This window comes from Dendropsophus ebraccatus, chromosome 4 (assembly GCF_027789765.1).
Source record: "Dendropsophus ebraccatus isolate aDenEbr1 chromosome 4, aDenEbr1.pat, whole genome shotgun sequence".
Lineage (NCBI taxonomy): Eukaryota > Metazoa > Chordata > Amphibia > Anura > Hylidae > Dendropsophus > Dendropsophus ebraccatus.
In genome coordinates this window covers 27,059,457-27,074,988 of record NC_091457.1, presented here as the reverse complement: position 1 = coordinate 27,074,988, position 15,532 = coordinate 27,059,457, and the positions used below count along the sequence as shown (strand labels likewise).

Below are 15,532 nucleotides of genomic sequence, written 5' to 3'. Positions count from 1 at the left end.
GAAAGGCGGTTGCTTGTTATAATGATCATTAACATTATTCGCAGCCATGATTATAATGAGACGACGAATTTTCCCTGCTATGTTCCCATCATAATACATATACTAATGCCTCAGTACATTCTATTCTATGGCTTCTTCATTTGCACAGTAATACCTCAATACATTCTACTGTATGGCTTATGAACTCAAACTAGAACTCCTTATTACAGCTACTCTATTACTATGACATGAAGCTCTGTGCCCTCAGTTTATAATAATGTATTCAAGAGACCTTTCACCTCCTTTACCCAACACTCTGTACATATGCAGATACAGCAGCAATATATCATATTTGTGTAGTATACCTAACACAGCGGCTGGCTGTATTTCTGCTCAGTCAGCCGGCTGCCTTTGTCTCAAGCAAACCCTTTAGATGCTGAGTTTTATTAAATTGATCTATGTGCGGCACTGCCCTATTTTCCTATATTGTGCGCCTCTCCATAATTCCCTCTATGTAATTTGGGCTGGTTACTAGATTAAGTCTTACCAGTGCTGGGCTCGCATTCTTCCAGATCTTCATCATCGCTGGGACACTCAGCTGAGGCTACAAGTATGTCATCAGAATTCTGAAGGGAAACAAATAAGAAAAGGTTTCTTATTACTCTTTAACATATTTTGCAATTTCCTATAATGGAAGAGACGAGCAAATTTGTCACAATAGACATCTTTAGCTTTTCATCTATTGCTTATATTAAGCAGGAATAAGCACGTGAAGTCAGGCTAGGATCGCACCACTCTCAAGCTTTTGGCTGAGCTGGAATATTTAAAGGGAACCTGTCATCACTTTTATGCTACCTTAACTACAAGTCATCAGGACGGTCCCTGGTGGCTTCTCCCCCTACCCGCCAGCCTTGATTGATAGATCGTTCCCTGTCTGGGTATACTGAGAGATCTATCGATAAAGCTCTGCAAGGCAGGCAGAAGCCTCTGGGGACTGCTCCATTGACTAGTGGCTCACACAGCATGAATATGATGACAGGTTCTCTTTAAGCCTTGCTGTTCTAGAAGTCTGCAGCTTCTCACCTAGTCAATTGGATTAGACTTAATTAATTTCCTTAAAATAAATAAATGTATATCTTGTAGACAGTATGGTATAAGTTTTGTTGCATACTGTATAATTGAAGTGAAAGGCAAAGATACACCAACAACATCTATCTATCTATCTATCTATCTATCTATCTATCTATCTATCTATCTATCAGTCTATGGGTAGAGATGATCGAACAGGGCCGAGGTTCAGGTTGGTATCAACTCGAACCATCAGCATTTGACTCCCGCTGCCTTCCCGTTCCGTGGGGAAGTTGGAGACAGCCCGAGTATCGCCTGAAAAAACAGGGATACAGCTTAGGTAATAGGCTGTATCCCTGTTTTCCAGGTGGTACTCGGGCTGTCTCCTCCTCCTTCGGGCTGTCTCCTTTTCCCTGCACCCAGGGCGGAGCGGGTATGGTTGCCACTATAAAAAAAAAAACAGTTAACTCACCTAGGGCCCGTTCCTGGCGCAGGCAGTGTGAGGTACGCTGACTGCGCCGGGGATCCCCGAAGAATGACAGAGGCTTTGGGTACTTCCGGAGCCTCTGTTGTTCTTTCGAAGCTCTCCCGGCAGCCGAGCGTCTCCAAGCTTTTCCGACGAGATGCTGGCGGCTTGGGAGAGCTTCAGGGTTCCTTAGCGCAGTCAGTGTACGTCACACTGACTGTGCCTGGAATGGGCCAGGAGGCGCGCGGAGGTCGGGAATGGGCCCCAGGTGAGTTAACATTTTTTTTTTTTTTTTTTAATTTAGCTGCGCTTAACCCCTGCCTGACCTCAGTAGGGCTGCGGTCAGGCAGGGGTTACATTTTTCGGTGTATAAGACGAACTTCTTGAAAAGGTGAACAATCTTCTTGAAAGTCAGGGGTCGTCTTATACGCTCATTTGCCTTATACGCCGGAAAATACGGTATATATAAAAAATAAATCTAAACAGACGAAAAACAGGTCTTTTCACCCTAAAAACCAATCACAGTGCAAAGTCAAGTGGAGCTGTGACTGGTTGCTGAGGGCCAGTTGTTTTGTAAGACACTTCTAATAAATAATTTCAGTTCTACAACTTGTGCTTTGATTTCCCCATAGATATACAGTATAGGATTCTGTACTTGTTCAAATATAGAACAGATAATTAAAAGGCAAATTATAAATTCACCAGTGAGAGAAAAATGAGGGAATTATGCTAATTGTTTTAAATACACAGTGGAGTCACATTATTCTGACCAGCAGCTAATATCCAGAGTAACCTCCAAGTGCAGCATCAGCTACCTGGGCCGGGAATGACTGAGCAAGGCCCTGGTTGGTTGTCCCAGGTATCTGGAGCCATGCTGCCTGGAGTGTATTCCACAGCTGCTGGAGGGTATATACAGGAGGAGGCATACACCAAACACAATGATCGAGGTGCTGTCACAGATGCTCAATTGGGTCAATCTGTGGGAAATTAGGGGACCAGGGTTGTACTTTGAAGTCATGATCATGCTCTTCCAAACGTGATAACCACCGTGATGCATTGCCTTGCTGGAGGACCCCATGTACCCCAGGAAACACACAATCAGCATGTATAGATGTATGCCGTTTGCAAGGATGGATTGATACCCAGAACGGGTGAAAGTGCCCTCCACATGGATAAATGGGCCCAGAGAATGTAATCAAAACAGACCATAATACTGCCATCACCAGCTTGTGTCCATCCATTGTGTCACTTATCGGAGAGGACAACCCTTTGCCAATCAGCAGAGATCCTATTCAGATACTATGATGAAAATTGAAGGCGTTTCTGCCAATGCAACTTCAGGCCCTATTACAAGAAACGATTATCGGCCGTTACGGCCGGAGTCTGGCAGGGTTCCCAGAGCGATCATCCGACGCTGGAGAGGCACAGGTAGAGGTGAGTTGAGCTTGTTTTTTATGTTACCCCCTGCCTTCTTAAAAAGAAAAGGAAAAAGTTCCATCGATGGACTTCTCCTTTTAAACAGGTATACAAGTATGTCGGTCTTGACAAATCTCCCCCATACTGTTCCACAGTTTACACGTGGCTTATTCACATTGATGCCTAATAATTTGTGCATTCACAATACACAATATTCAAATAGTTCACAATCTGTAGAGTTTCAAAAATTTTGACACCCTTGGCCAGAAACCCTGTAATAATTATTTTTTACAACTATTAAATTGCCCCTTTTACCCATGACAGCAACAAGGGACGTGTGTGCAGACATCGCACCCATTATATACCCATCACGTTGCTCTCCAAGCTGCTTACCGCCCCGACTTCTTTCGTGAGCTCGGCTTTTCCAACAAAAATGATCATAAAAATGTGACTCGACTGTGTAGGTATAAAAATAAATGAAGTATAAATATAAATACATGTAGATGACAGCGGCGTATGGCATTTTTAGAAAAAAAGGGAGCAAAGGTATAAAGAACATAGGGATGTACCTACATCTGATGCCAGTCATTCCCAGATGCCGACATCTATTTCACCCCTTTTACTGAAGAGATTATCAGATCCTCTCACTTTATGATACATCTACTATTTTCCTTGCACAGAACACATAATAGATATGTCTCCTGAAAAGAGATGTTCTCTGCAGTCATATTTTGCAAATAAACTCAGAAAATTGCAGCGAGCCTTACTGATGTCTGAGGAAAATTTGCTTTTACAGATAATTACGCCTCTTGGGTGCAGTTCATCCTTAATAAGTACAAGTAAAAAAAAAAAAAAGAGAGATACACACAAATTTGTTGCGGCAACGACCAATATTGCCTGAAACATCCAGTCAAGTATAATTGTTTGAAATAAGGTATTAATGAAAGGAAACCACAAAGTATAGAATCTTTGTACGAAGGAGAAATGATCATTGCTGCAGTGCTTGTTGGGTCATCTAAAAAAAATCTTCTTTCAGTCTTCCAAAAAATGCTAAGGCATTTAGATACTTAGGCTAATAGAGGAGAGCTTGATACTTAAAGGGGTGAACCATGCACCGCCCCCAGTGTCCAACACTGAGCCTGTATATGCCTATGGTGGACACTGGGGGGCAGAGCATGGTCACATGCTCCTCAATGTCAGCCATCTTATGGACAGAATCACCACAGAGCAGGACAGCACAGCCTGGAGGAGGGGAGTCTGATGTTGGCTCTATGAGGTACACAGGAAGCTGCTGTCAGTAAGTGCTGTGAGTTCGGTTACTAATACTGTACACTCTGCAGGTATAAAGTGGACAACTCTTTTAAGTATTTGGACTGTAGGGACCACTGTGGCCTGCACCCACCAGCCTAGGGGTGGGGTTGAGGGAAAATGACGCAGAGCCACCAACTCATCACTGTAGTGGAAATTGCATCCAGCTACACTCACAGTCAGTGCCCACATTGAAGTGCTGTACAGAGATATACAAAACCAGCACAGAGCCGCTCCTGCTACACTTCTAGTCAGCGGCAACATTAGGATTTTACCAGCAAAGAGCATCTCCTGATACCCCCATAGGTGCCAACATTAAACTTTGTTCAGGAATTTACAACGTGATGTGGGCAGCTCACAACCAGCAGAAAGCTGCTCCTGCTACACTCATAATCGGCGCCAACATCAAAGTTTTGTAGAAGGAATGCAAAGGGTGATATGCGCAATTCAAAACGCAATTCATCCTCTGTAATGAATGGGAGAGAAAAAGCTACTGGCTCGCACTGGCAGCCTTTTTATTGGCTGGATCACATCACATGGCTTCCAGCTTACTCAGCCAATCAGGGCTGAGCAAGCTGGATCCCAGTAGCCTTCTCTCTACCGTTCATTACAGAGGAAGAAGCTGAAGAGGAAGAAGACCAGGCCAGCCCCCCCGCTCGTGTCGACATTGACACAAAATGGCGCAGGGAGAAAAGGACGCAGTTGACAGTAGATGGGTAAGTATAGCTTTCTTTCACTTCCAGAGGTTGGGGAGGGTTTTCGGGGGAGGGGGAAGAGGCAGAACAGCTCCGGACAGCTGATTAACACACATTCCAAAATTATATAACTTTGTAATGTGTGTTTATTGGGGGGGGGGGGGGGGGGCGAGTTATTCTTTAGGGGTCGGACACTGATTGTAAGGGAAGTTACTTTAAAGACCAGCACATTATTTAAATGACCAGCTTTTAAAGCCTTGGTGTTGGCAGGTCCGAGTCTACAAGACTTTGAGACTTTGGCTCACACTCTCTGGTTTTATAACCTAAAGTGGTTAGCAGTCTTAGCATTAATGGATATGAAAGGATCCAGGTCATCTAATTTTTGATGCTACAGAAAGGAGCTACAGACAACGCGTTTCGAGAGATTTTTTTGGACAGGGTTGCTGACTATAGGTCAGGGATTGGAGCTGATATATCTACTGCTGACTGCTTTCTAGGTAAGGAAAGAGGTGAAAATCATGAAACCAAGTGACAAGTAAATCTTTTTCTTTCGTAAGTCACTTCCAGACATTACTATTTTGGACAGTATTCCCCACTACACAGACCAAAATACAGCCGAGTGAAAGTAGAATTAAACATTTCACTGTAAGTTGTTCAATCTTAAAGTAGATCACTGGGTCAGAGATTAGTCCAGATATATTCTGCTTGTTTTCAGCAAAAAAAATCTGGGTCACCCACATCCTACAACAGTTATCGATGTATGATGGCTTGAACCAATGGTTACAGTGGTATCAGCCATCCATCTAATGTGCCTGGGGTGTCCAGACTCTCCCCTAATGTTGTAAATCCAATCCTTTGTTGTCACCAGCAGCAGCTTACTACTTAATCACCATTACATGCACACTCAACCAAGCAAGGTGTGCATGTGCACAGAGGAAAAAAGCTAAAAAAAATCACTTTAAATGCATATGATTTGTTTTACGCCTATTAAACTGATGACATATACTCTTTAAGATTAAGGGGTCTTATCGGTCTCACTTGGCCGACTACTGACCGTTCTGGCCGAAAATCTTTTGGTATAATGTTGAAAGGCAACGATCAGGTGACGTCAGCTGATCGTGGTCTTGTAACATGTTTGAAAGATCAGTGGCGACGGTCTGCAGCGCATTGCGTTGTGTAGTAGGAGAGGAAATGTGTCTAATAGCACAGTGCAGCGTGCGGGAAATCAGGTGGAAGCGAGTGCTGAGCTGACAGGTGGGCGCTCACCTCCCCAGCGTATCGAACCGTGTAATATGGCCCTAAGTGTGGTGAGATGTGGTGCACCAGACTGTGATGTACTACTATACAGTAGATGTACACCACAATTTGGTGCGTGTTCTGTTCCTTACTAACAGTAAGTCAGCGGTGCATAAAGCATCACTGGCTTACTGGTCTGTAAATGGAGTTGGGACTACAAGTATCCCTGCTCCTTTTTTAAGGTCATTCGACATTGAAAGCCTAGAGCACCTTGGTAAGTACCAAGAGAGCAGGGACACCTATCAAAAACAGGTGCTATTGCTCCTTGCAAAGAGAACTACTTTCATAGCCTAGATAATTTTGAAGTAGATGTATTGTGCCTATGATAAAGTTGGAACTGGCTACATCTGTATATAGGGCCATCAGCTACAGCACATCAGCGCTGCTTCAATTTCATTCTCAGGATCTGTGATTGTCACAAAGATCAGAACCCTAATCATCAAGTGATAGTTAGTGAGGAGCAAACTTGCCGAACGTTCAAGTCCGGCAACATTCACCTTGGAATTTGACTGCTGGTGGCTAGAGAAGTTCACTACCACCCTAGGTCCGCCAGGAAAACGTGGATACAGACGATATTTTACAGAACAACATCCAACTTCTCAAGCCGCTGGGAGTCAAGTGCTGAGAGTACAGGTTCAGATGAATGTTGCCTAACTTAAACGTTTAGCAACTTAGCTCATCACTAGTAATTGTATATCCTAGTGATAGGCCATCATTGTACAAGATCATAAAATCCCTTTAATGATTGGGTCTATTTTCTGCATGTAGGCAAATCAAACGCCTGTAGATCTGGCATATATGTGAAGAGGTTCGTCTCTTGACAGCCCACACACCTGGAAATAAACTGCACCTATTACAGATTGTTAGGAATCAGGGACCCTCAATTATAACCATAGGAGGTAATGCAAATCAGCTGGCGTTGAATAGGATTCCATCAAATGAAAATTAAACCTACAGAGAGGAAGAGACAAAAATAGATTCTGACAGCTTGAAAAGTATCACTAAAGTTTCTCATCCAAGTCTTAGTTGGCTTACTATTACTTCATCTATCGTCAGTATATATAATATATATTGATACGAGCTTCTTGTATTTGCTTGGAAAGTTTTTTTCAAATGTTGGAGGTTGTTTCTAGTGGGCTTGAAAAACACTTCAAATAAGATTCAAATACAGCGAGTCTGCAAAAAAGGTCACGCAGGCAGCCGCAGTGGGTGGCAAATGTCTTCAAAAGCAGCAGAGAGGTGTGACACAACTCCGCCGATCATTACGGGACCTTTCATGTGACAAGATGGGGGCCGTCTTGTGTGTTGTTCAAAGTGGCAGCAGTTTTTTCATAGAATCACACATGCTTTGGATCTTTTGAGGATTTTCTGCAACTGATCCATGAGCAGGTCAGATGATCCCACTAACGTGCTGATAAATTCCAATGGAACAGGGAATAAGAAGGATGACAGTATCTATATTATATCCTCTTGCCACTAAGGTAAACATTTAAAGGGGTTATCCGGTGCTCGCACAGAAAACATAACAAACATGTTATACTTACCTCTCCCCCCCCCCCCCCCCCCCCCCCGTGTCTTGATGCGGTCACCGCTGTCCCCCACTGTAGAAGTAATCACTGGCCATGGTGCTGTCCTGTCTCAGTCAGTGATTGGCTGAGCGGGCTGTTACTCCCAAGATGAGGAGTAAGATGAGAAGCTAGTGCACCAACACGAGTAAGCCCTGACTACTGTACAAGCTAGGTAAAGAGTATAAGTACAGGAATTATTATCATCATTACAGATGAGTGAACACAGAGCATGCTAGGGTTTTTATGAACCCTCTGTATTTGATTACCGGTGGCTGAAGAAGTTGGATGCAGCCCTAAGGCCCTCGGGTGTGCAGAATGGTTTGGACAATCCCAAGCGTGCTCAAGGTTTGCTCACCTCTAATAATCATAAGTCTTTGTAATTCTGCTTTTTTTCGGCATGGAGCAAACTAAGGACTTTTTCTTAGTGTGCACATACCCTTAGGGTGAAGCTGCATATGTGGTTAGCCACATACAACTTTCTGTTGGGGCCCTTAGACCTGTGGTTGCAACAGGACCCATACAACTTGATCTCTATGATGCCTTTGGTTGTGGTCCTTAGACCTGTGGTTTCACCAGGACCCATACAACTTGATCTCTATGCTGCCTTTGGTAGGGGTCCTTAGACCTGTGGTTAGACCAGGACCCATACAACTTGTTCTCTATGATGCCTTTGGTTGAGGTCCTTAGACCTGTGGTTGGACCAGGACCCATACAACTTGTTCTCTATGATGCCTTTGGTTGAGGTCCTTAGACCTGTGGTTGGACCAGGACCCATCTCTATAATATGAATGCAAAAAGGTAGCCATATGTTCACCCTGATGGAAGCCTGTAATGTATACCACAGTATAGGCATTCATTGTTCATGGGATCTCATAGTATATTTACAATATACCTCTGTAGGGAATAGTATAGTCCAGTGATGGCAAACCTTCATCATGGCTGGACAACTAAAGACATGGCTTTGGTCGAGCAGGCATGATGGGAATTATAGTTTCGGTGAAGGTTTGCCACTACTGGTCTAACGTAAAAATATATATACCATCACGGAGTATGACACAACCTTCAGAGTGTATATACTTAAAAACCTGCACATTACAAATGAAGTGTTGAGAGATCCCCGACCACCGTTGTGCTGGGGAATCAGGGATCAAACACAGTAAAAAATCCATACAGGTTATTAGAAAAGTAGATTTTCCCGTATTAGCCATCTGAAAACATCTTCTCTTCTTTAGACCAACCAGTCGTTGAGGGACGGTAGGATGTGCATAGGATGCTCCATTTTCTATCAGAATTCAACTAAAGATTGGGACCCATGTATAGTCTAATCAAAATGCACATTTATATTGGTCATTTTTATACAGTAGAACACAATTTATAGAACAATAGACGTCGCCGAGCGATCCTAATACATTACAGACATTATTGGCAAGTTTACACGTTTAATATCTGAAGCAGAAATATTACAGCCGGGGATTTAAGGAATTACATAGATCTATTTCATCATCAACCGGGAGAATTTAAAGGGCTTAGAAACTGGTTGGGAACCTATATTTATAATGCTATTTGTTAGTTTGCATTTTCTATATCCGTTATAATAACTATATAAATCAGAGCTGTAAGAAATGGCGACATTGGATAAATAGGAGGTATGAACGTTTTACATATTCATGTTACATGACTCATTTGGCGACAAAATCATGTGCAGTGTAGCTTATATTTATGGATATTTCTATACCAAGGTAAGGGGGACGCCAAGCTGCCTATCTGTCATATAACAATGATATAATAGCTCATAACTTGTTGCAGGGCTTTTCCGTTTTACGATAGATGTAGAATGCCAAAGATAAAGTTTACATCTGTAAATGGGCCCAGCACTGCACCCCTTCATTCTAAGGATTTGTGGTGTATCCTAGTTATACTGTATACCATCAGAAACAGGGGATGTGCAGCCAATAACAATTTATATAAATGGTCACACAAACAATACAGTGATCGTTTATGTGGCCTGGATGCTTGATTAGTTGTGCCTTCTAAAGGCACTGCAAATTATCACAGATCTCAATGATCTTTGCAGCCAAGGATGCCGAAGATTGCTGCATCTAAAAGAACCCTAAGCTAGAAAAGTAGACTAGAAAGATGCAACTGAGGAATTCCACACAAATAGTTGTTTTAGTCAGCCATACGTTTTAGTCCATCATACATCAACTTTTTAATATTATTTTTTGTGGTCACCTGACCTTTTTTTTTTTTTTTTACCAAAGCCAAGGAGGGTAAGTATGTTGAAAAAAAATCTTTCGGAGTAACCCTTTAATTTAAAATCTCACTGACAACTGCATTGGGTTCCTGGGTATTCCAGGAAAAACTCACTTTTCCCCTATGCACAGGATAGTGGAAAAGTAGGAGATTGCAGGGCCTCGACCCCTGTACCACCTGCTGATCTCTGTATCGGGCTCTCTTTTATGAATAGAGCCCCAGGTGCGGCACGTGACCCGTGGCTCTATGCATTCCCATTGGGTGACGGAAAGAGCAGAGTACACAGGAAGAGCACTGTTCTCAGCTCTTTCTGTCAACCCCATTGCAATAAATAGAGCCGCTGGTCACACGCCGTACCAATGGCTCTATTCATAACTGAGCCAGTGGGGTCCACTACGGAGATCAGTGTGGGTACAGACGTCGGACTCCCTGCGATCTCCTACTTTTTCCCCAACCTGTAAATAGGGGAAAAGTGAAATTTTCCTGAAATACCCCTTTAAGTTCCTCAGTGGCACTATATAACCTTTACGTTTAATCTAAGACATTTGGAAAATGGTAATTTCTGACTAAGCTTTTATGTTTCTATCATCACTCTGTTCTCTAACAAGAACATAAAACATGACATGTTAAATGAATGAGGACGTATCAATCGATACTGATCTTTCCCTATGGTCAATATTTTCTGCAACTATGTTAAAAATTCTCCACTGGACACTTTTAATAGGGTATAAAAATGTATTCTCCTGTAGAAGAGAGAATGGTTTCCAATAAAGCAATCAATGAGTATGTTACATAAGGCTTACATAATGGCAGCCGATACACGTCATTATTGTATTATTCACTGCTAACTATTGACTCTAAGAGCATCTGATTCACTTGCATGTTTTAACACGTATGAAGGTAATGTCCTTGATCAGTCATGATAAGCCTAGAAAAAGAAATGGATATCGAGAAAACTTCAGTCCTATTTTGCAACTTGCCCTAGGAAAAGTACAATATGACAAATGACCCTGCCATGCCATGTTCTCATGAAAGTCAGAAAGCACACCTTAAAGCAAATGTACCATCAGGTACATCGCTTTTTTTTACATGAATTGATCAGTGCCGGTATGGGGATGCCGGAGGCGCGGTACTTTTTTAAACCGCCATCCAGTTCCCGTGCATGGCCCCTTCTATTACCAGCCCGTAATGAAGCACTGGAGGTGGGTCTGTCGGGCCCCAGTGTGGTAAAACTCCCTGCCCTCTGTGGCGCCTCACAGGGGGAGGGAAGATCGTTACCCTTTGGGGCAGCGGGCCTTTCCCCAGTGCTTCATACTGGGTCAGTGCTCAGGAATAGACCAGCATCATGCACGGGAACCAGGCGGAGGTTGAAAAAAGGACCCCTCCACTGGCATTTAATTTTATGAAAGGTCATACATTTTTTTTCCTTAAATGCTACCCCTTGTACCCCTGATCGGTAGGACCCAGTAATACATCTAAAGAAGTTTAACAGCATCCAATGTAGTGTAAGAGACTCTTCAAATTTGATTGCATATCCAAGTACAAGAATGCAATGTTTCAACCTATTGGGTCTTTATCAAGCAAGATAATGTTTGATAAAGACCCAATGGGTAGAAACTTTGCATTCTTGTACTTGGATATGCAATAAATTTGAAGATTCTCTTGCACTACATTGGATGCTGTTGGGCTATACAGCTTACATTGGGATAGTTGGCACTCTAGTGTGCATCCACTACTGTACTTGGCCTCTTTTAGACAGCTGTGCTGTTGGACCTTGTTATACTTTTGGCATGTCCTGAACTTATCTAAGGAAAAGATAAGGCTGGACACATCTGAATCCACTCTTATTGCAATTGTAACAAATGCTGTCTCATGACATATAGGGCAACATCAGTATTAGGATGCCACAGTTACATGGATCGAAATCCAACCACTGCAAGAAGATAATCTTACAAATGTAGCAACAAAGGGTTTAGCGTTTATTGGAGAGAAAGGGCCGATTGCTGCCCCAACTAAATTAATATGAATTGCAATCTTGAGACAGTTACTTTTATTACCATATGAATATAATTTTTGAAAGTTTGACAATTGTTTTCATAGTCACAATAAATCTGAGATAATTAAGCTATTTTCGCCTCTAACAATTGATTGCAGGTTTTTTTTCACAGTCTTAGAAAATAGAAGCAGATTTCAATACAAAAAAAAAAAACCTTAATCACAGCTCTGGAGCATTCTAATTCATGGACTGGCATCTGTTTCATATGCTCCATACAAGATATATTGTTAATGTGAAACTCTGCCCAACTTTTCATAATTAGCAAACTGGATATTACAAACTAGGGCTTTTAGAACGTTCACTCTTGTTCTTCAAGTGCGAGTTATCCAAATTATAGAGGCTTTTTTTTTTTAAGGGAATCACTCTTCAAAAAATTTCCTGTTGTTTAAATCATGTTTTTATGTTAAACTTGTTAAAAAAAAATTGGTGGCATTTTTTTTCTACTTTTCCAGATTCCTGAAATTATACAGTTTTTAGTCTGGACAGAACATACCTAGAAAACTCTTCTATTGAAGTTAATAAGTACCCTCCAGTCTATTGTGGCTGCATGTAGCCATATAGCTGCTGTAAAGCTTATCTCTAAGTACTGGTAACAGAGCATGAATCTCAGGCAGCATGGCTGCCCCCACATTATTGGGAAAAAATAGTAATGGAAAAAGTTGATCATTAAAACTTTCTCCTGCCTTTCCATTTTTTTTTCAAGGCCTATAAAAAGCATATGGGCCTGTTCACACTATGGAATTGGCGACTAAATTCCATGCAGAACCCCTGCGCGGACTCCTGCCTGGTATCTGTTTGAATGGGAGGGCTCGAGCGCTTCCACTCTCTGCGCCTTTCCGCTCAAAGAATTTACATGTCTGTGCGAAACCCCTGTGCGTGGACTCGGCGCCGATTCCGTAGTGTGAACAGGTCCTAAACATAATAAAGGGATAAACCTGAGAGCTTAAGGCTGGGTTCACACTACGTATATTTCAGTCAGTATTGTGGTCCTCATATTGCAACCAAAACCAGGAGTGGATTAAAAACACAGAAAGGCTCTGTCCACACAATGTTGAAATTGAGTGGATGGCCGCCATATAACAGTAAATAACTGCCATTATTTCAATATAACAGCCGTTGTTTTAAAATAACAGCAAATATTTGCCATTAAATGGCGGCCATCCACTCAATTTCAACATTGTGTGAACAGATCCTTTCTGTGTTTTCAATTCACTCCTGGTTTTGGTTGCAATATGAGGACCACAATACTGACTGAAATATACGTAGTGTGAACCCAGCCTTAATACGTATACTGAAAAATCTGCTAAAAACTAAACATGACTCTGGTCACATCACTGATACTATGTGACCGGGTATCGTCCTATGACTTATAATCCTGTTACCAACTGATTGTTGGGGTAGAAGATCATGCTACTGTATAGTCTTAGCTATGGAATAATCCATTCCATGGGCTACACCAAGCATTAACAAATGAAAGGTATTTATGTGAGGACTCTAATCTCATGTAATCTCTATAATATGGCGGCCCAAATTATCTACTAGATAGGTGGTGCTCTGACAGAAGTAGGCCATGATGCTTAGGATAAGAAGGAATTTAAAAAAATCTCGCCAATGATTCCCGCTGTCTTCTTTCTCCATGGAGAGGGTGGATAAAGTGGCAGGACCGCCTGGAAAACCGGGATACAGCCTATGGCTGTGGCTGTATCCCGGTTTTCCAGGCGGTCCTGCCGCTGTATCCACCCTCTCCACGGAGGTTTAAGACAGCAGGAATCATTGCCGAGAGTCCGGGTTTGTACGAACCCGAACCTCGGCAGGTTCGGACCATACCTAGTATTAATCATGAAGGTCTTTACAGAGTTGGACTTTTGGAAGTTCCACTCTATGCAGAATAACTCTTTGGCTCTCTATATTTATTAATAAATAAAATCAAAATCTGAACTAAACTATAAAGCAGCAGGGACCGCGGAGGCGAGCAGAGCTCTGTAACTGTGGTCAATAGCACAATCTGGCGTTTTATTTTCTTACCACGATATTTTATGTTCCCAATGAATTAGGATAATCGGCTAAAGCCTGTTGGGGGTTGTCTGCCTTATTCTGTATCAATACCAAATCAACTGCCCCGTGTTACATGTTACCAGCCAATATAACATTCGCATTAAATTAAAGAAGTATTCATATGTTGACATTTATGGCATGTAAAGAGGCGAGGGTACTAAAAGGAGGGGGGAAGGCCTTCATTGATCCGGAAATTGAGGCAGGTGGAGACACATTCTGCTATCAAGCATCTGGACCAGTCCGGCATTATAGCTAACACTCAGATGTCATGAATTACCTCATTGACAAATTGACAACAATGGGATAAGTTCTAGCAGGAGTTGTCCTCCAGCTCTTGCCTATCCCCAGGCAGAGAAGGAGGTAGAGTAATACCGGTAGGATACAAGGACGGGCCAGATGGGTGAAAGAGATGTGTTTTTCTGGGCACAGAATCCGCCTGTATCAGTGCAAAATCCGCCTTATCAGCTGACTTAACTGGTCAAAGAACTGGCGATTCTCTCCATTCATTGCATGCACATTATATAAACTATAGCGTGCTCCTTCATGGTCAAAAAGTGCCACACACCTGACCCACCCAGCACCGTTGCATATAGAAAAACTCCATAGGTCCCTTCTCATCTTGTAGCGCTGTCTCTGTTTCCTCCCGAGAGATAGATTCTCAATACTGCAGGATATTGTAGCTAGAAGGTACTTTATGCCTAAATAGCGTTTGCAGATGCCAATAACTGTCTTAAAAGGGTAAACAAAAGTTTAGCTGATGGAGAATACAAAAGAAAGCGATTAGCTAAATTGTTTTCTTCTTACATTTGTCCCCTCGGTGTCCCTGTGCTGTGGTTAGTTTGTTGCTTAGGTTCCCGACCACCAGTCTCAGCTATCAACAAGTGTTCAGGACCTTGGGGAGTGGTAAGCAGTAGCGGATTATAATAGGTGCGTTTTGGGCAGTAGCACAGGGCCCTGAGCTCCTGGGGGGCCCATGGCCACCCAAATAGACTTATACTTTCAGTGATGTATTGTTTCCTGGTTACAGTTCTGCCATGATTTGCAAAAAATTGCTGCTTTTTTTTTTCTACCACAATTTTGAACAAAAACAGGCATCATTAAATTATCTATCTTGTACTATGAACACCACGCTAGTGCTACCTTAGTTACAGTGGGGTGGGGGGCCCAGGCTTGGTGAACAGCCCGGGGCCTATGGAAAAGTTAATCCGCGCCTGGTGGTAAGTAAAGATTTATTCCCTCTCTTTCTACTGAGGTTACATGTGTCTCCATTGTTCCATTGTTTCCATTGCACCATGCCACCCCCCCCTCTGATCCAGGAAGTGAGTGGGGTCGTAGCAGTACTGATCTAAATTATCAGCAGGTGGGAATAAAC

General features: G+C 42.5%; 1 protein-coding gene across 16 annotated transcripts in view; it reads right to left on the bottom strand.

The window, feature by feature from the left end:
* Positions 1-15,532, bottom strand: part of NRXN2 (neurexin 2) — a 609,925-nt gene that overhangs the window by 8,836 nt on the left and 585,557 nt on the right. For all 16 annotated transcript variants that reach the window (XM_069965315.1, XM_069965314.1, XM_069965322.1 and 13 more), the window contains one exon: positions 527-605. In XM_069965315.1, coding sequence (XP_069821416.1) covers positions 527-605 — 79 coding nt within the window. The remainder of the gene's footprint in view (positions 1-526; positions 606-15,532) is intronic.